The following is a 20,869-nucleotide window of genomic DNA, read 5'->3' on the forward strand; positions in this document are numbered from 1 at the left end:
GGGGGTTGTGGTACTGTTCACAGGCTGCTGGATTCTTGGAGGCCTCCACTTACATCAGAGTTTGGGGTGCTGATGTATCTATAAGCAGAAAGTCAGCATTTCCGTATGATGATGACCTGTGTCAGGAGGCACTGTGCAGTGACGCTGTGCAACTGGAGTGAAACTCAACTGGATCAGAATTTATTCATCCCGTTCACTGACGAAACAGACGCTTGGCCTGTAAAGTATTTGGGAAATTTTAGTTCGCTTTCCACAGAAAGTCACACAGCAACCTCCTCTCGAATACTGATTATGTCAAAATTGTTCATGTCTCCCTCTTGTACAGAAACCATATAAAGCAGTTTTTGGATGACTATTAATTCAGCTTTTATATAGCTCCCAAAGAAGGTACTCAAGACAAACACAGCAGATAGGTTACTGTTTTTAAATCTTCCCATTCCAAGGATTTTTGAACGGGTATTGTGCTATTTCTGTCTGTATTTTTTTTGATTGCTCATGTATACGATTTTTAAATGCAGAACATGGGAACATGGGGTGGATGTTTTGATCCCAGTGCTGATGTAGTGGGACCCACGCACTGAAAACTGTGTGCACATATGAATTAGGAACTGCTGTGACAGTCTGCAAGCTGCTGATTTACTCCCTGTAAAACTTCAATTCTTTCCCGTCACAGTTGTTGGACATCAATATCGCTACCTCAGCTTGTTTAGCTTGTTGGTCAGCTTGTTTAGCCCTCCATCACCATATTTAGCTGGAAGCACAATACAGCCTCAGTCTCCGCTTCCAGAGTTACCCATCAATTCAGGATGATTCTGCAGAGCAAAGAAACCCTGGGCTTCTTTTCTTCACTGTCATGGAAGGCCATAGGTTTGTTGTAGGGACTTGGATGGTGACATGGATGTCGACTGTAATCCTTGGGGCTTCAAGTATTTCAGCATTTGAGGGTTGTGATCTTTGGAATTGTCTACCCCAGAGGGCTGAGTCACTGAGTATGTTTTTTAAAAAAAATATTTTATTGAAAATGTTTGGTCAACCAACACAGTACATTGTGCATCCTTTACACAATATTATAACAACACAAATAACAATGACCTATTTTATAAACAGAAAATGAATAAATAATAAATAACAAAAATGAAAACTAACCCTAATTGGCAACTGCCTTATCACAAGTAACACTCTCCAAAAATATAATTTAACAGTCCAATATATAATTATTTGTAGCAACGACCTATACATATTATACAGTATATATTAACAACCCTGAGAGTCCTTCTGGCTCCTCCTTCCCCCCCCCTACCCCCCCCCCCCCCGATCCTGGGCTGCTGCTGCTGCCTTCTTTTTTCCATTCCATCTATCTTTCTGCGAGGTATTCGACGAACGGTTGCCACCGCCTGGTGAACCCTTGAGCCGACCCCCTTAGGACGAACTTAATCCGCTCTAGCTTTATAAACCCTGCCATGTCATTTATCCAGGTCTCCACCCCCGGGAGCTTGGCTTCTTTCCACATTAACAATATCCTACGCCGGGCTACTAGGGACGCAAAGGCCAAAACATCGGCCTCTCTCGCCTCCTGCACTCCCGGCTCTTGTGCAACCCCAAATATAGCCAACCCCCAGCTTGGTTCGACCCGGACCCCCACTACTTTTGAAAGCACCTTTGTCACCCCCATCCAAAACCCCTGTAGTGCCGGGCATGACCAAAACATATGGGTATGATTCGCTGGGCTTCTCGAGCACCTCACACACCTATCCTCCACCCCAAAAAATTTACTGAGCCGTGCTCCAGTCATATGCGCCCTGTGTAATACCTTAAACTGAATCAGGCTTAGCCTGGCACACGAGGACGACGAGTTTACCCTGCTTAGGGCATCTGCCCACAGCCCCTCCTCGATCTCCTCCCCCAGCTCTTCCTCCCATTTCCCTTTTAGTTCATCTACCATAGTCTCCCCTTCGTCCCTCATTTCCCTATATATATCTGACACCTTACCATCCCCCACCCATGTCTTTGAGATCACTCTGTCCTGCACCTCTTGTGTCGGGAGCTGCGGGAATTCCCTCACCTGTTGCCTCGCAAAAGCCCTCAGTTGCATATACCTGAATGCATTCCCTTGGGGCAACCCATATTTCTCGGTCAGCGCTCCCAGACTCGCGAACTTCCCATCCACAAACAGATCTTTCAGTTGCGTTATTCCTGCTCTTTGCCACATTCCATATCCCCCATCCATTCCCCCCGGGGCAAACCTATGGTTGTTTCTTATCGGGGACCCCCCCAAGGCTCCAGTCTTTCCCCTATGCCGTCTCCACTGTCCCCAAATCTTCAGTGTAGCCACCACCACCGGGCTTGTGGTGTAGTTCCTCGATGAAAACGTCAATGGGGCTGTCACCATAGCCTGTAGGCTAGTCCCCCTACAGGACGCCCTCTCGAATCTCTTCCACGCCGCTCCCTCCTCCTCTCCCATCCACTTACTCACCATTGAAATATTAGCGGCCCAATAATACTCACTTAGGCTCGGTAGTGCCAGCCCCCCCCTATCCCTGCTATGCTGTAAGAATCCCTTCCTCACTCTCGGGGTCTTCCCGGCCCACACAAAACCCATGATGCTCTTTTCGATCCTTTTAAAAAAAGCCTTCGTGATCACCACCGGGAGGCACTGAAACACAAAGAGGAACCTCGGGAGAACCACCATCTTAACCGCCTGCACCCTCCCTGCCAGTGACAGGGATACCATATCCCATCTCTTGAAATCCTCCTCCATTTGTTCCACCAACCGCGTTAAATTTAACCTATGCAATGTGCCCCAATTCTTGGCTATCTGGATCCCCAGGTAACGAAAGTCCCTTGTTACCTTCCTCAACGGTAGGTCCTCTATTTCTCTACTCTGCTCCCCTGGATGCACCACAAACAACTCACTTTTCCCCATGTTCAATTTATACCCTGAAAAATCCCCAAACTCCCCAAGTATCCGCATTATTTCTGGCATCCCCTCCGCCGGGTCTGCCACATATAGTAACAAATCGTCCGCATACAAAGATACCCGGTGTTCTTCTCCTCCTCTAAGTACTCCCCTCCACTTCTTGGAACCCCTCAACGCTATCGCCAGGGGCTCAATCGCCAGTGCAAACAATAATGGGGACAGAGGGCATCCCTGCCTTGTCCCTCTATGGAGCCGAAAATACGCAGATCCCCGTCCATTCGTGACCACGCTTGCCATCGGGACCCTGTACAACAGCTGCACCCATCTAACATACCCCTCTCCAAAACCAAATCTCCTCAACACCTCCCACAAATAATCCCACTCCACTCTATCAAATGCTTTCTCGGCATCCATCGCCACTACTATCTCCGTTTCCCCCTCTGGTGGGGGCATCATCATTACCCCTAACAGCCTCCGTATATTCGTGTTCAGCTGTCTCCCTTTCACAAACCCAGTTTGGTCCTCGTGGACCACCCCCGGGACACATTCCTCTATTCTCATTGCCATTACCTTGGCCAGGATCTTGGCATCTACATTTAGGAGGGAAATAGGTCTATAGGACCCGCATTGTAGCGGGTCCTTTTCCTTCTTTAAGAGAAGCGATATCGTTGCTTCAGACATAGTCGGGGGCAGTTGTCCCCTTTCCTTTGCCTCATTAAAGGTCCTCGTCAATACCGGGGCGAGCAAGTCCACATATTTTCTATAGAATTCGACTGGGAATCCATCTGGTCCCGGGTCCTTTCCCGCCTGCATGCTCCTAATTCCTTTCACCACTTCTTCTACCTTGATCTGTGCTCCCAGTCCCACCCTTTCCTGCTCTTCCACCTTGGGAAATTCCAGCCGATCCAAAAAGCCCATCATTCTTTCCCTCCCATCCGGGGGTTGAGCTTCATACAATTTTTTATAAAATGTCTTGAACACTCCATTCACTCTCTCCGCTCCCCACTCTATCTCTCCTTCCTCATCCCTCACTCCCCCTATTTCCCTCGCTGCTCCCCTTTTCCTCAATTGGTGTGCCAGCAACCTGCTTGCCTTCTCCCCATATTCGTACTGTACACCCTGTGCCTTCCTCCATTGTGCCTCTGCAGTGCCCGTAGTCAGCAAGTCAAATTCTACATGTAGCCTTTGCCTTTCCCTGTACAGTCCCTCCTCCGGTGCTTCCGCATATTGTCTGTCCACCCTCAAAAGTTCTTGCAGCAACCGCTCCCATTCCTTACTCTCCTGCTTCCCTTTATGTGCCCTTATTGATATCAGCTCCCCTCTAACCACCGCCTTCAGCGCCTCCCAGACCACCCCCACCTGGACCTCCCCATTATCATTGAGTTCCAAGTACTTTTCAATGCACCCCCTCACCCTTAGACACACACCCTCATCTGCCATTAGTCCCATGTCCATTCTCCAGGGTGGGCGCCCTCCTGTTTCCTCCCCTATCTCCAAGTCAACCCAGTGTGGAGCGTGATCCGAAATGGCTATAGCCGTATATTCCGTTCCCCTCACCTTCGGGATCAACGCCCTTCCCAGCACAAAAAAGTCTATTCGCGAGTAGACTTTATGGACATAGGAGAAAAACGAGAACTCCTTACTCCTAGGTCTGCTAAATCTCCACGGGTCTACACCTCCCATCTGCTCCATAAAATCTTTAAGTACCTTGGCTGCTGCCGGCCTCCTTCCAGTCCTGGATTTCGACCTATCCAGCCCTGGTTCCAACACCGTATTAAAATCTCCCCCCATTATCAGCTTTCCCATCTCTAGGTCCGGAATGCGTCCTAGCATCCGCCTCATAAAATTGGCATCATCCCAGTTCGGGGCATATACGTTTACCAAAACCACCGTCTCCCCCTGTAGTTTGCCACTCACCATCACGTATCTGCCCCCGTTATCCGCCACTATAGTCTTTGCCTCGAACATTACCCGCTTTCCCACTAATATAGCCACCCCCCTGTTTTTCACATCTAGCCCCGAATGGAACACCTGCCCCACCCATCCTTTGCGTAGCCTAACCTGGTCTATCAGTTTCAGGTGCGTTTCCTGTAACATAACCACATCTGCCTTAAGTTTCTTAAGGTGTGCGAGTACCCGTGCCCTCTTTATCGGCCCGTTCAACCCTCTCACGTTCCACGTGATCAGCCGGGTAGGGGGGCTTCATACCCCCCCCTTGTCGATTAGCCATCCCCTTTTTCCAGCTCCTCACCCGGTTCCCACGCAGCTGTATCTCCCCCAGGCGGTGCCCCCCCGCCCATCCCCTCCCATACCAGCTCCCCCCTCTCCCCAGCAGCAGCAACCCAGTAATTCCCCCCTCCCACCCCCCCGCTAGATCCCCCGCTAGCGTAATTACTCCCCCCATGTTGCTCCCAGAAGTCAGCAAACTCTGGCCGACCTCGGCTTCCCCCGTGACCTCGGCTCGCACCGTGCGACGCCCCCTCCTTCCTGCTTCTCTATTCCCGCCATGATTATCATAGCGCGGGAACCAAGCCCGCGCTTCTCCCTTGGCCCCGCCCCCAATGGCCAACGCCCCATCTCCTCCACCTCCCCTCCTCCCCCCATCACCACCTGTGGAAGAGAGAAAAGTTACCACATCGCAGGATTAGTACATAAAACTCCTCTTTCCCCCCTTTTTAACCCCCCTCTTCGCCCCCCACATTCGCCCCACCACTTTGTTCAAACGTTCTTTTTAATAACCCGCTCATTCCAGTTTTTCTTCCACAATAAAAGTCCACGCTTCATCCGCCGTCTCAAAGTAGTGGTGCCTTCCTCGATATGTGACCCACAGTCTTGCCGGTTGCAGCATTCCAAATTTTATCTTCTTTTTATGAAGCACCGCCTTGGCCCGATTAAAGCTCGCCCTCCTTCTCGCCACCTCCGCACTCCAGTCTTGATAAACGCGGATCACCGCGTTCTCCCATTTACTGCTCCGAGTTTTCTTTGCCCATCTAAGGACCATTTCTCTATCCTTAAAACGGAGGAATCTCACCACTATGGCTCTGGGAATTTCTCCTGCTCTCGGTCCTCGCGCCATCACTCGGTATGCTCCCTCCACCTCCAAAGGACCCGCCGGGGCCTCCGCTCCCATTAACGAGTGCAGCATCGTGCTCACATATGCCCCGAAGTCCGCTCCCTCCGCACCTTCAGGAAGACCAAGAATCCTCAGGTTGTTCCTCCTTGCATTGTTCTCCAGTGCCTCCAACCTTTCCACACATCGTTTCTGATGTGCCTCATGCATCTCCGTCTTCACCACCAGGCCCTGTATGTCGTCCTCATTCTTGGCTGTCTTTGCCTTCACGATCCGAAGCTCCCGCTCCTGGGTCTTTTGTTTCTCCTTTAGCCCTTCGATCGCCTGTAGTATCGGGGCCAACAGCTCTTTCTTCATTTCCTTTTTGAGCTCTTCCACACAGCATTTCAAGAACTCTTGTTGTTCAGGGCCCCATGTTAAACTGCCACCTTCCGACGCCATCTTGGTTTTTGCTTGCCTTCCTTGCCGCTGTTCTAAAGGACCCACTGCAATCCGGCCACTTTCTCCTCCTTTTTTCATCCGTATCCAGGGGGGATTCCCTTCTGGTTTACCGCACAGTGTTTTTAGCCGTCAAAATTGCCGTTGGGGCTCCTATCAAGAGCCCAAAAGTCCGTTTCACCGGGAGCTGCCGAAACGTGCGACTCAGCTGGTCATCGCCGCACCCGGAAGTCCAGTCACTGAGTATGTTTAAAGCAGAGATTGATAAATTCCGGATAAACAATCACGTGAAGGATTATGGGCATAAAGTGTGTAAGAGGCACTGAAGTGACTGACCAGCCATGATTGTATAATAATAATAATCTTTATTATTGTCACAAGTAGGCTTACATTAACACTGCAATGAAGTTACTGTGAAAAGCCCCTAGTCGCCACACTACACGCCTGTTCGGGTACACAGAGGGAGAATTCAGAATGTCCAATTCACCTAACAAGCACGTCTTTTTGGACTTATTGAATGGTGGAGCAGGCTTGGCTGGATGAATGGCCTCTTCCTATTCCTGTGTTCCTAAAATTATAATGCCTTCAATTTAGCAGCCAATTTTCCATGGGAAAAATGTGTTTACACTGGCCATTGACCCATGCTGCTGATGAAGGTGATGTAACCTACAATGAGCCAGAGGTATGCAAGTGTTTGTGCTGTGCTGATCTTGGTGGTGCCATCCTTGTGCTGAAATGTGTCTGTGCATTTGGAACAGGGGATCGGTCAGCATCTCAATCTGTTCCTCCATTCATTAGACCAAAGAAAGAATTGCATTTATACAGTGCTTGTCATAACCATCGGCTATTTCGAAACACTCTGCAGCACATGAAGAACTTCTGAAATGTTGGAAAAGTGAAAGCTAATTTATGCACAACAAGATCCATGACCAGCAATGTGCCGATGACCAGATAATCTGTTTTTGTGAGGTTGATTGAGGGATAATTATTGGTGAGGATGCCAGGGATCTCTCCCCTGTTCTTCAAAATAGTGACATGGGATCTTTTACATCTACCTAAGCAGGCAAGTGGTGCCTTGGTTCAGCATCTCATGAATGCACCTCAATGCATACAATACTGTACTGGATCATGGCTGATCTGAACCTCAACTTCATTTACCTGCCTTGGTTCTATATAGTGTATCTAATGATAATCTAATTCTCAATTAATCTATCCTCAACAGCTTCTTAAGGTAGAGTGAGTTACAGATCTCTACTAAACTTTGTTTTTAATTTATTTCATGGGATGTGGGTGTTGCTGGCAATGCCAGCATTTTTCTTGTTACAACCAGATGAGGAGATGTTGAATTTCCTTCTTTTCCCTTTCATTTGACCAAAACAGGATGTGGATGTCATTTGTGTCTGTGCTTAACTGTTTCCATGCTGTGTTATGGGCGCCTTGTCAGATCTCAACAAGGGCTAAGATACTGAACAAGACACCTAGGCCGGGATTCTCCGAAAATGGGGCTATGTTCCCACTCCCGCCGGAAAACGGGCGCGAATCACTCCAGACTTTTTTCAAAAGTCTCCGGTTTTAAGAGGGTAGCAGGGCCCCGGGGTGGGCCTCGCAGCTCCTGCAGACAATACGGGCCCTGCACTTCCGGCCGCGGGTCCGCTCATGCGCGCGGTGACCATTTTCGTGCTGGACCCTGCGCAACATGGCGAAGCCACACAGTGGGCTAGCGCGGAAGAAGATAGCCCCCCCAGGATCTCGCGTGCCCGCTGATCAGTAGCCACCAATCGCGGGCCTGTCCGTCGTGGAGGCCCCCCGGAAGTCTGATCCCCCCGCCCCCGCCCCCCACCAGGATGGCCAGCGCAGCCGCGAGTCCAACCTCCTGCAGGGTGGAAGCAGGTTGGAACTACGCCGGTGGAACTCGGCAGGAAGCCAGCCGGTAGATTGCGGAGAATTGCCGTGGAGGCCTCTTTCAATGGCCCCCGACCGGCGCTGTGTCGACCGCGCGATGCTGGCAGCGATTCTCCGGTCCACGGAGAATCGCGTCCCGGCGCCGTGGGCCTAAGGACTCATTCTCCGCCCCGCGCCGTGTGCGATTTCGGCGTGGAGGCTCGGAGAATCCTGGCCTTAACGTCTTAAAGTTTTAAGACTGTGCAGAAAAGATAGATTTGTTCCGGAAATGATATTATAAGAAATTGGGCATTGTTATTTTATGAACTTTCTTAAAACAAAACAATACAATAGTTAAACTTTCAAACTTCACAGTTCTAACACTAACAGATTGTATGCATTTTCTTAATTTTATCACACAAGTTTCCATTAAACAACACGGCATTAAAACTCAGTTCTCGTTCCACTTACACATCCAGGCAAAGGCAGCACTTTGATTTGGGAAGCAATCTTTCTTCTGTTAGGGACATCTCTTTCAGAATCCTTTGTCAATGCTTTCTCTCTGTGTGGCTTTTTCCATAATCTGTTCCATGGCTGCTTGCATCTTTAAGCTAGCAGGTTTCCTGACTTCACGGGCTGCTCTCCCCAGCCTCCTGCCTCCAGTTTTCCTGACCTTCCCGCTGGCTGTCCAGCTGCTTCTCTCACTGTTCAAAACAGCAGTTTTCCATGACTTGCCTCGATGGTTTTTTTCATGACCTCTTTGATGCTTCTTCCTGCCTTTGTTCCCAAAAGGATTCTGCTCCTTCTCTCTAAGCTCCGCCCAGCCGTTCAAACAAAGATTCTCTCCTGAGTTGGTCAGATCTGAATCTACTCTCATTCTTTGGCTGATAACCCATTCCCGGAGCTAAGCAACTCGATTTCCATTAATAGCCCATTAGGTCCTCAGACTCCGTTAATGGGATAATGTCTGGTCATGCTGGAATGACCTGAAGGACAATGGTCTGGGGGGAATCAAATTATACATCCCATTATCATTCATAGATTATCATAGAATTTACAGTGCAGAAGGAGGCCATTCGGCCCATCGAGTCTGCACCTGCTCTTGGAAAGAGCACCCTACCCAAGGTCAACACCTCCACCCTATCCCCATAACCCAGTAACCCCACCCAACACTAAGCGCAATTTTGGACATTAAGGGCAATTTATCATGGCCAATCCACCTAACCTGCACATCTTTGGACTGTGGGAGCAAACTGGAGCACCCGGAGGAAACCCACGCACACACGGGGAGGATGTGCAGACTCCGCACAGACAGTGACCCAAGCCAGAATCAAACCTGGGATCCTGGAGCTGTGAAGCAATTGTGCTATCCACAATGCTACCGTGCTGCCTGTATATGCATTTAGTTTGAATGGGACCATGTGACTCAGCCAGGTGTGGGCGTAACCCTTTGAGTCCAGGCTGACAGTATTTTCCCTCCTGTTTAAACCTTTTAAATGGTCTGCATAATTTTGGATCCAATTTCTGAATAGAAATTCCCAATAGCTCCCTATCATGATAGCTGTAATCATAAAAGAACCAATCAGCCAAGCTTTCTTGAGTTTAGCAAAGAAAGAGGCTAGCTTTATTATAGTTAAAACCAATCAAAGTTAAAAAAAAAATATGCGCAGACTTTTGCATTTGCACGCACACTTAATGCTCCCGCACAAAAACACAGATTACAGAATGGGGAAGAATTGATTGACCAAATTAGAATCCATGGGCTGGATTCTCCGCAGCCCAGCGCCAAAATCGCATTTGGCATGGGGCGGAGAATCGAAGATCCCGACGGAATCGGGCCCGTGCCGCTCCGGCGATTCTCCGGGCTCCGAATAACCGCGCGACCGTGAATTATGCCACGCGGCTGAGGGGCCATTGCCAGAGGCCCGCCCAACGATACTCCGCTTCCAACCGGCCGAGTTCCCAACGGCGTGGGACTCTCGCGTGGCGGCTGCGGACTCAGTCCGCTGCCGCCCTGGTGGGGGACGGGAGGATCGAGCACCGGGGGGGGGGGGGGGGAACGTACTGATGCCAGGGGCAGCGATCAGGCCGGACAGATCCTCGGGCCCGTTGCCAATCGGGGGGGGGGGGGGCCTAGTTTGTTTGTGTTGGTTGGCGGTCCGAGTCCGCCATGTGCTCGGCGTGGCCACTGGAGGCCGCCAGTGTGAGCATGCGTGGACCCGGAACTGGAAGTGCGGGGGCCCGCATCTGCATCCAGAGTGAGCTCCCTGAAGGTAAGTGAATTGGGGTTTTTTTTTCTAGGAAACTCGGGAGTGCAACACCTGCGTTTTTACTCCTGCGTGGGGACATAGCCCCATTTTTGGAGAATCCAGCCCCATCTTTTTTTGAAAAGTAAAAAGAGTATATAATCATTATGATCTCTATACAGATTGGTGACTCGGCTGTCTTCTGACTGAATTTGATGGTCTCCAGTTTAAAGATATAAACAAATGAGTTGGTTGTTCTTTGGGGTACAGTGGTGTTGGGGTGAATTCTTTTCGGAAATCTCTGTCTGCAGCAGGGGTCCCTGGTTTATCACAGTCAGAAAACAGGACTCAAAATTTGCCAGATGTGTTAGAGAGAAAGGCAGGCAGGAGGGACCCCACTTGCATCTTCTCTTTCAACTTCTCAACTGCTTGTCCTCAGTTCTGCACAGAAAACATGTACTTCAAACATACAAAAAGTTGGCTTGTCATATGACTGTCGGGGGATGCAAACATGGTCATTGTCTGGTTATTTGATCAGCTCAGTCTAAAATGCTACCTCAGCTAGGGTCTCATTATCCAACTGGTCTGTCCCCAACAGTTGAAAACCTCAGGAGATTACCTTAATGCCTTTTAACAGGAGAGGAGATATGGGGCCTAAAACATTCCCCAGAATGTCTTTGATGGGTTCAGCAGACTTGCTGTCACCATTCCAATGAATTGGAATGTGGGGAGTATAGTAATGCAAATTGGGGTAGCCATCTTTGACTGTGCCGTCAAGTCACCTTCAGTCTGTGTTTAAAAATGCCTGTTTTTTTTCAAGTTCTATGTTTCCAGCAAGTGTTTTAAAATCATTATTTGGCATAAGCTCATCTGCATGACATTCCTAATTGTCCCCCAGAGCATTAGCCTGGACCTTTGGATTACAGGTCCAGTGGTATTGCACACACATGGCATGCTGGTAAAGAATTAATAACAAACATCATCCGGCCTTGAACAGCCTTCCTTTCAGTATATGCAATGCCCCCTTGTTCGGCACTCTCCCACCATAAGGAATAGGATCCCATATCTAGCATGTTGAATACTTAATCACCTTAAACTAATCCATTGCTGCCTCCTTGATGAAGGATAGACAATTTCCTTCACATTCCCAACCAGTTATGCCTGAATCTGGACACATGTTTGCATGTCCAAATGCAGCAAGACCTGGACAATATCCAGGTTTGGGCTGACATGTTACAAGTAACATTCGTGCCACACAAGTGCTAGACGATAACCATTTCAAACAAGACAGTATTGAACCACTGCCTCGTGACATTCAATGGCATTATCATCACTGAATCCCCTACTTTGAACATCCTGAGGATTACCATTTACTATTGACCAGAAATTGAACTGGACTAGCCATATAAATACTATGCCTACAAGTGGAGGTCAAAGGTTAGGAATCCTGCGAGGTGTAACTCACCTGCTGACTCCCCAAAGCCTGTTCACCATCTAAAACGTGCAAGTCAGGCGTGTAGTGGAATACTGTCCACTTGCCTGGATGAGTGCAGCTCCAACAACACTCAAAGAGTTTGACACTATCCAGGACAAAGCAAACCCACTTGATTGGGACCCCATCCACAAATATTCAATCCCTCCACCACCGACGCACGGTGGCTGCCATGTGTACCATCTACAAGATGCGTTTCAGGAATTCAACAAAGGTCCTTAGGCAGCATCTTCCAAACCCATGACCACAACCATCTAGAAGGACAAGTGAAGCAGATACCTGGGAACTCCACCACCTGGAGGATCCCCTCCAAGTCACTCACCACCCTGACTTGGAAATATATTGTCGATCCAGCACGACATGTTCTTTAGCACTGCTGCCTCACGTCGCTGAGGACCCGGGTTGAATTCCGACCCCGGATCACTGTCCGTGTGGAGTTTGCACATTCTCCCCGTGTCTGCGTGGGTCTCACCCCCACAACCCAAAGATGTGCAGGGTAGGTGGATTGGGCACGCTAAATTGCCTCTTAATTGGAGAAAACCAAAAGAAAAAGGAAATTTATCGTCGGCCCTTTGCTGTCTCTGGGTCAAGATCCTGGAACCCCTTCCTAATAATGCGGTGGGTGTACCTGCACCTCAGCAATTCAAGAAGGCAGTTCACCACCACCTTCTCAGGAGCAATTAGGGATGGGCAATTAATGCTGGCTAGCCAGAGATGCCCACATGGCGTGAATGAATTAAAACAAAAAAATAAGGATAGGTGAAGGCAGTCAGTCTCTTCTGATGCAAGAGACCCTCAACCATCCTGCAAAAGTTCAAACACAATTTACTGCTTATTTTAAATGGAACCTGTGTGCCTTGAAAATTCCTATGAAAGTATTAAGAAATTGTGTCCCCAATAATGTAGTTTTCACGTGTTGTAAGATTAGAATGAAACAGAATATTTGACAGCACTTTGGCCAGACTAAAAACTCAGAAGCGTGAAGCAACATGGGTCTTCACCTTTTTCTTTGGACTCTGTTCACCATTTCACATCGACAGAAATCACCTTAGTTAGCAAATTTGACCAAAAAAGTGAAAATGTCTTTTGAGATTAAATTCATAGATTATCATAGAATTTACAGTGCAGAAGGAGGCCATTCGGCCCATCGAGTCTGCACCGGCTCTTGGAAAGAGCACCCTACCCAAGGTCAACACCTCCACCCTATCCCCATAACCCAGCAACCTCAGCCAACACTCAGGGCAATTTTGGACACTAAGGGCAATTTATCATGGCCAATCCACCTAACCTTCACATCTTTGGACTGTGGAGGAAACCGGTGCACCCGGAGGAAACCCACGCACACATGGGGAGGATGTGTAGACTCCGCACAGACAGTGACCCAAGCCGGAATCGAACCTGGGACCCTGGAGCTGTGAAGCAATTGTGCTATCGACAATGCTACCGTGCTGCCCCTAAACGAAGATGCGTAGTCGGCAGAAATTCATTCACATTGTGATTTAAAAAAAACGAAATTTGTTTAAGGGTTCAAAATATTTCTGTCTCAACACAGATAGCTGTTCCGTGTGTGATGAACTTTCTGACATAATTCCGAAACTTACCTTTTTAACCAGTGCTCCCATATTTATTTTCTTTGCACCCTAATTTACAATATTTCAAAATTCAGATTCTTTCAGAATCTAATTGTGGCATTATTGAACAAGAATAAACAGATTCAACTTGTGCTGATCTCAGTCAGTCTGCGGTAATGGTGCTGTAATTGCCTTAATATCCCAGGGCGAGCGAGGGATAAGAAGTAGCCAAAGCCATGATTGCTACAGTGACTCCTTTTTGAAAATACTTTTGCATAAATATCAGGTGAGTACAGGATCAGCTACACATCTGCAGCAGTCAAATACCCTGATGGCATTCATTGTTCGGGAAACAATATTGTTTCAGGAGAGAAGAAAATAAAATGTTAAGATGGGAGACAAGTTTGGAATCTCGGGGAATCAAAACACACTCAATTGCAAATAATTCCCAAACTGCAGTTTCCTATCGGCATACTAAGTTCGCAGTGTAAAACCTTTATTGGGCTCATAAATGGTTTGGTAATCACAAATATTTGTATGCTGCCTGTTTTCAACTGGGAGCTGAACACCGTATGAGACCCGGTCCAGTAGAATATGATGCAATTGCTACCCATAATTAAATATTTGTACTGAAAATGCATTCAGGGTTCTTGCTAATATTGTTCGCCTCTTTATCATAGCTACCAAGCGGGCTACAGAACCTTCCCGCTGATAAGATAGAGAAGCTAAAGAAGGAAGACTCAGTTGAGTACCTCAACAGAAGCCACCTTGATGAACCTAGCAGCATCAATACCCTGACTTACACAAATCCAGAACATAGACCATTAAAAACAGAAATACTGGGGCATGTTAACGTTGGTACTAAGGTAAGGAAATCATTTTCCTATTTTGTGCTAGGATTGCCTTTATGTATTGCAGTACCTTTTTCTGGGTTTTGGAGTTAGTCAGTAACAGGGGCGAGATTCTCCGACCCCCCGCCGGGTCGGAGAATCGCCGGAGGCTGGCGTGAATCCCGCCCCCGCCAGTTGCCGAAGTCTCCGGCACCAGAGATTCGGCGGGGCGGGAATCGCGCCGCGCCGGTTGGCGGGCCCCCCCCCGCTCGATTCTCCAGCCCGGATGGGCCGAAGTCCCACCGCTAAAATGCCTGTCCCGCCGGCGTAAATGAAACCACCTACCTTACCGGCGGGACAAGGCGGCGCGGGCGGGCTCCTGGGTCCTGGGGGGGGAGCGCGGGCGATCTGGCCCCGGGGGGTGCCCCCACGGTGGCCTGGCCCGCGATCGGGGCCCACCGATCCGCGGGCGGGCCTGTGCCGTGGGGACACTCTTTCCCTTCTGCCTCCGCCACGGTCTCCACCATGGCGGAGGCGGAAGAGACTCCCTCCACTGCGCATGCGCGGGAATGCCGTCAGCTCCCGCGCATGCGCCGCCCGGAGATGTCATTTCCGCGCCAGCTGGCGGGGCACCAAAGGCCTTTTCCGCCAGCTGGCGGGGCGGAAATTCGTCCAGCGCCGACCTAGCCCCTCAATGTTGGGACTCGGCCCCCAAAGATGCGGAGCATTCCGCACCTTTGGGGCGGCGCGATGCCCGTCTGATTTGCGCCGTTTTGGGCGCCAGTCGACGGACATCGCGCCGCAGTTGTTCATGGAGGCGATTTTGAGCCTGCATAGCTGTGCGCGGGATTGGCAACTCTGGTGGAAAATCCAGAGAGGATCAGGAAACATTATTCTCCCTGGAGTTTTCCAGGGCAGCCCGTTGGCGCAGTGGTTAGCACTGTTGCCTTGTGGTGCTGAGGACCCGGGTTCTATCTCAGCTCCTGGTCATTGTCCGTGTGGAGTTTGCACATTTGTGGGTCTCACCCCCACAGCCCAAAAGATGTGCAGGCTAGGTGGATTGGCCATGCTAAATTGCCCCTTAATTGGAAAAAAAGAAGTGGGTACTCTAAATTTTTTTTAAAAAAATTTCCCCATTTCCTCGCCCCTTGCCGGTAATGTCACAAGATTCACCTGCTTCATTTGAATAGATTTTAATGCATTTAAATATTATTAATAGAGCACCCGCTACATGATCCCCTCTCACTAAATATTCATGCTTCACCACGTGACTACAACAGAATTCGCCAAATGAGCATTAGTTGAGGGGATCCCTCCGGGGACGCAGAATTACGTATAGCGGCAATGCCAACCTGTGCCAGGAACGCTGCCCTCTCTCTCCGAATGATTATACTTACCTCTGTCCCCCAGAGGGATCCCCTCAACTGATTCTCAATTGGTCAAACCTGATGTAGTCATGTCGGAAAACAGGAGGGGAGCTGTGTCAGGAGGCTTCCTGATGCATTCTTGCTGCTGGAAACCACCCCCCCTCCCACCCCTCCTCCTCGGGCATGCTGGGAATAGCTTTGGCTACCTGCTCTGTGTCTTTAAGCAGCCAATTAAAATGGTTATGGGTCCAACTGGGGGCAATTTTGCAACCCTGCAGCCGTTGTTCTGGTCGTGGTGCCAATTTTCCAGTCCAATTGGCAGTCTGTCTCCCAGAAGACTGCAAGCAAGTGTGGACTTGAACGCTCCATCGGAATCCAATTAGTCCTTACATCGGGATCCCGAAGCACAAAGGAAAATCCATCCCTTACTGAATCCCTTTAAAGAAAAACCACTAAGGTATGGGTACATTGTATGGTACAAATCTGGTCACATGACCAAAACATTGTCTTTGCTGTGTTCATACACCAAGAAATCCATCGCATTGGTTAATCTTTTTGGTGGCTACTGGGTTGATCTATATATCTGGAACACTCATTACCACAGCTCATTAAAGTAAATGGAAAGCATTAAAGCACATGAAACACACTTTTCTATCATTTCATCAGCTCCAAGTTCAGTGACGTGGCTGATTGCCCAGAATGCACATCTGTTAAAGGAAAATTCTAATTGCACTGCCACTGACTCAAATGTTTATTTTCAATGCACCCTATTGCATCTCGAGCTTCCCTGTGTTACCCTTATTGTCGCTTGTATTTTATTTTCTCATTCTTAAAGCATTGTTGTTAGTGTTCCATTCCTTGCAAAATGAAGATTTTTAAAAATGCCACCAATGGAGATTGTAGTCTTGCTACCAATTTACAAGTCTGCATGTTTGGGTCATTTAGTAGCGCTCTAGCTTGTTACAAGTTCAGAATTTTGCTGATAGTTTTCCTGAAGTTGACCTGATATTTTCTCAGGTCAACGACATATGTGGTTTGAGTGTTCTATGTTTCAAGGTGTTCTCCAACTGCTCAATTTTAACGATATAATAGCACAACCCAACATGTAACAATGGGTTGTGGTCTGACCTAGATATTCAAATTTGTTATGTGTGTATACTTTGCATTGACTATGCACTAAAATATTTTATTGCAAGAACCAACAATCCTTAAAATTTTTCAACTCTCTCTACAATATTTAATTCATAGCCTTTTGTTAATGACTCCATCAAATCCCTTCATCATTTTAAATACCTCAATTGCATTTCCTTCAAGTCTCTCTTAACTACTGTTTCCCATTCTGGTGAATTTATGTTGTACTGTCTCACTGGCTTTGATGTGTTTTCTATAATGAGATCCCGACAACTGCTCAAAGTGTTGCAACATTTTTCTGCCCCAACAAATAGATCTCCCACCCTCACTGGGCCAACTGTCACTTGTTCTTTAGTTTTGCTTTTACTGAACCTTTGTTCTCCAATTAGCACATTCTGCTATCCTACCTTTATGATATTATCAGCACTTTCTATAGCCCTTCACACTGCTATTAATACTTCCTCTGTCTTGTGCCCTTTATTGCAATCACTCCTAGCTCCCACCTATCACTGACCTTCCAGTCTGCTCCAGCTGCGCCATATGCTCTTCGACAGCATTTAAATAAAAACCTTTTTATTGGCATTTTCGAAATTATATACATTGCTGTTCATTTTCATATATTGTACAGTCTTCGATAGTATTTAATCTCTCTCTTCTGCTCTGAAGAAGAGTCATATTGGGCAGGATTCTCCGTTTCGGAGATTATTGGTTGGATTCTTCGATTTTGCGGCGAAGAGCCGACGTGGCTCACCTATCTTGGGACCGGTGAGGGGCTAGCAGCCGCGCAAAATTCCTGGCTCCCATGCCAAAAGCGGCCGTAGAATGTCTGCGTCCATGGCCGCGCATGCGCACGGCGAAGATCCGCAGGGGTCGCGCCGTACAACATGGCGCCGGCTGTGCCCAGACCTGACCTGCCAAATACGGCCCCACAGGACAACCGCTGGCCACCCCCTAGCTACCCCTCACCAGTCCCCCCAGCTCTCGCGGAGGCCCCCCCCGGCAGCACGGCTCCCGGCCGACTGTGGCGGTGCTGGACACAGTCCACGGCTGCCACGCCGTGTTCCCGACCACTCAGACCACATGTCAACCGCGCGGTCAGGAACTTGGCCCAGCGGATGCAGAGCATCGTGGGAGGGCCATTCGATGACGCGCCAACACCGTTCTAACAGTGTACGGCGCGCAACGTGATGATGCCATTTCGGAGGATGTGGAGACTCGGAAACCAGCGTCAAACCGTCGCCACCCCAGATTTGGTCGTGGGAAGGGATTCTCCGCCCGATCGCCAATTACGATATCGGCGTCGGGCAACAGAGAATCCCGCCCTAAGTTCTCCTGCCAGAGCTGAATTGGAGGTAATTTCCAATTTCCAATCCTTAGCCATGCAAATTTATGCATGGTGAGGATTGCGACGAGTTCCCTAGGGGATCATCCTATCGGGTCACCATTTTGGGTCCCGTCCACCCTGCAATGCAATTCATCCATCCCCACAACATAATTCAGCCCCCCCCGCACCCGGATTTTTCTGGGTCACCTCCCAACTCCCCCATTGCCCCCCACTCCCCAGCAGAGACCCTCTAAATAAAAAGACCTCCATAGACCCCCTAAATAAAGAGGCATCCCACAGCTACCCCATTGCTAAAACACCCCACACAGAGCCCCCTAAAATAAGGAGACCTCCCAGAGACCCTCTAAATAAAGAAGCCCCACAGAGACCTATCTCTGGAAGCTATAAAGCAATCCAGACAGAGGCATTGAAACAATCACTGCTTTAACACTCACCTGGGCAATACACCTGGCTCAGGCAGAGGAAGCAGCATCTGTCAATTCCTGGAAAGAGAAAATCAATCTGTTGGGTTTAAACCTCCTGAGATCTTTGATCTCAAGCCATTAATTCATTTCTCTTTAATATTGATTTTATGAGGTTGTGATTGACAGCTTCTGCAAACCCACAGCTGTCAGCATTGTTCCATTCACCTCCTTTATTGGTTGAATAACTTTGAAATAGTCAGCTGGGAAACTAACTGTAATGTTTACAAACAAGCTTTTATTGACAGCTCCTGGACCACTTCATACAGAATTAAGTGCTTTCCAATCAACTCCCTTCACAGTTGAGTGACTTTGAAGTGGTCAGCTGTGAAACTAACAGCACTTAACTCTGTCTTGCATTGTGGGGTGAGGGTGGCCCTCCGATGGAACTTTGGGAGCAACTCCCTTGCAGAGTTACCAGTTACCCCCATGGCCCACCCAAGGTACCCAAGGACCTCCACCAATTCTTGGCCCAGAGGACTAAAGAATCATGCAGGCTCTGAGAATATGGTGCCCGGCATGGTACGTGGATGCAAATGGGTCTTAATAACCCATTTGTATCCTCCTGCTGGCATGGGGAGCGAACCTTGATCATGATGCCAGCAGAGGTCCGGAGCATCGGAGGCCCTGACGACAAACCAGAAAGCCAAGGGCAGCTTCCACAGCAGCCATTGGAGGCACCCCTGCTGGATTATAGGCCCAGCCTCACCAACGTTAATGGGTGATAGCTCACCAAGGTGATGTCGTGGTATTGTCACTGGACTAATAGCCCAGAGGCACAGGGTAATGCTTTTTTCAAAAAATAGCTCTCTCTTAAAAAAAAAAATTTTTTATTAAAAAAATCGTTTTTAAGAGAGAAAACCCTTGGGGGTTTTTTCATTGGGGGGGAAAAAAAAGAATCTCTTTTTCGCACCAAAACCCAGGGGAAAAAAAAGAGAATGGCACATAACAGGAATATGCCTGCAAATAATAATAAATGGGGGGGACGGCGAGATGCAAGAAGGAGCAGCAGCGAAGGCGAAGAAAAAAAGCAGGAGCTGCGGCCGCGCAGGCAGACAACCCCACGGGGCGAGGCGGAAGTTCAGGCAAACCAGGAAGCGGAAAAGCAGCGGAGCAGGGACAAGACGCGGTGATCATCCCCCCCCCCCAACACAGGGGGAGGAATGGAGAAGCGTGCTGAAAACGGAGATAAACGCCATAAAGGAGGAGATAAAAATGGAGATAAATGCCATGAGGGAGGCACTCAGGCCAGAGCTCCACACAATGATGAAGGAGATGCTGGCGGAGACAACGGACAAAATGCAGCGAACCATCGATGGCCTGGAAAAGAAGGTGGAGGCACAGGAGAAAACGATTCAGGAGTTGGAGAGGGCCACCTCAGACCAGAGCGACAGGGTGGTCACTCAGGAAACCGAGGTGAAAAGGCTGGCAACGACCCAAAGGAGCCTAAGAGGGTATGTGGAGGACCAGGAAAATAGGTCGAGATGGCAGAATGCTAAAATAGTAGGTCTGCCAGAGGTGATGGAGGGCAGAGACCCAACAGGCTACGTCACCCAAATGCTGGGCAAGCTAGTGGGAAGGGGGAAATTTCCAAACTCCCCAGAAATCGACAGGGCGCACAGGTTGCTCTGACCCAGGCCCAAAGCCGGGGAGCAGCCCAGAGCGATTATCGTGAAGCTGCACAGGTTCCAAGACAAGGAAAAAATCCTAAAGTGGGCCCGGCAGGCAAAATCGAGCATGTGGGAAGGGAAGACCATAAGGGTGTACCAGGACATTGGGGCGGACCTGGCCAAAAGAAGGGCTGAATTCAACAGGGCCAAACCAGCACTCTACAAAAGTAATGTGAAATTTGGGATGTTATTCCCGGCCAAACTCTGGGTAACATTTGAGGGGAAGGAGCTGTTTTTTAACATTCCAGTGGCAGCTGAGGAGTTTGTTAGTTCGAACAAACTGGGGGAGGAATAGCCGCAACGGCCACCATGAAAGCGACGGGATGGAAAAGAAAGGAAGAGTCGGAACAAAGAGCGGAGGACAGACTGCAAACAGAGACAATAAGATCACAAACTGTACACACGTGTTTGGTGTACTGCGCGGGACTGTGCTGACTCGTTCCCGGGCTC

The 20,869-nt window shown here is 48.9% G+C and overlaps 1 protein-coding gene across 5 annotated transcripts in view; it reads left to right on the forward strand.

Moving 5' to 3' along the window:
• The window catches only part of saxo4 (stabilizer of axonemal microtubules 4), a 344,826-nt gene that overhangs the window by 142,606 nt on the left and 181,351 nt on the right, over positions 1-20,869 (forward strand). For all 5 annotated transcript variants that reach the window (XM_072466827.1, XM_072466830.1, XM_072466826.1 and 2 more), the window contains exon 10: positions 14,296-14,481. In XM_072466827.1, the coding sequence (XP_072322928.1) occupies positions 14,296-14,481 (186 nt within the window). The remainder of the gene's footprint in view (positions 1-14,295; positions 14,482-20,869) is intronic.

The sequence above is a fragment of the Scyliorhinus torazame genome, chromosome 10, assembly GCF_047496885.1.
Source record: "Scyliorhinus torazame isolate Kashiwa2021f chromosome 10, sScyTor2.1, whole genome shotgun sequence".
Taxonomy (NCBI): Eukaryota; Metazoa; Chordata; class Chondrichthyes; order Carcharhiniformes; family Scyliorhinidae; genus Scyliorhinus; species Scyliorhinus torazame.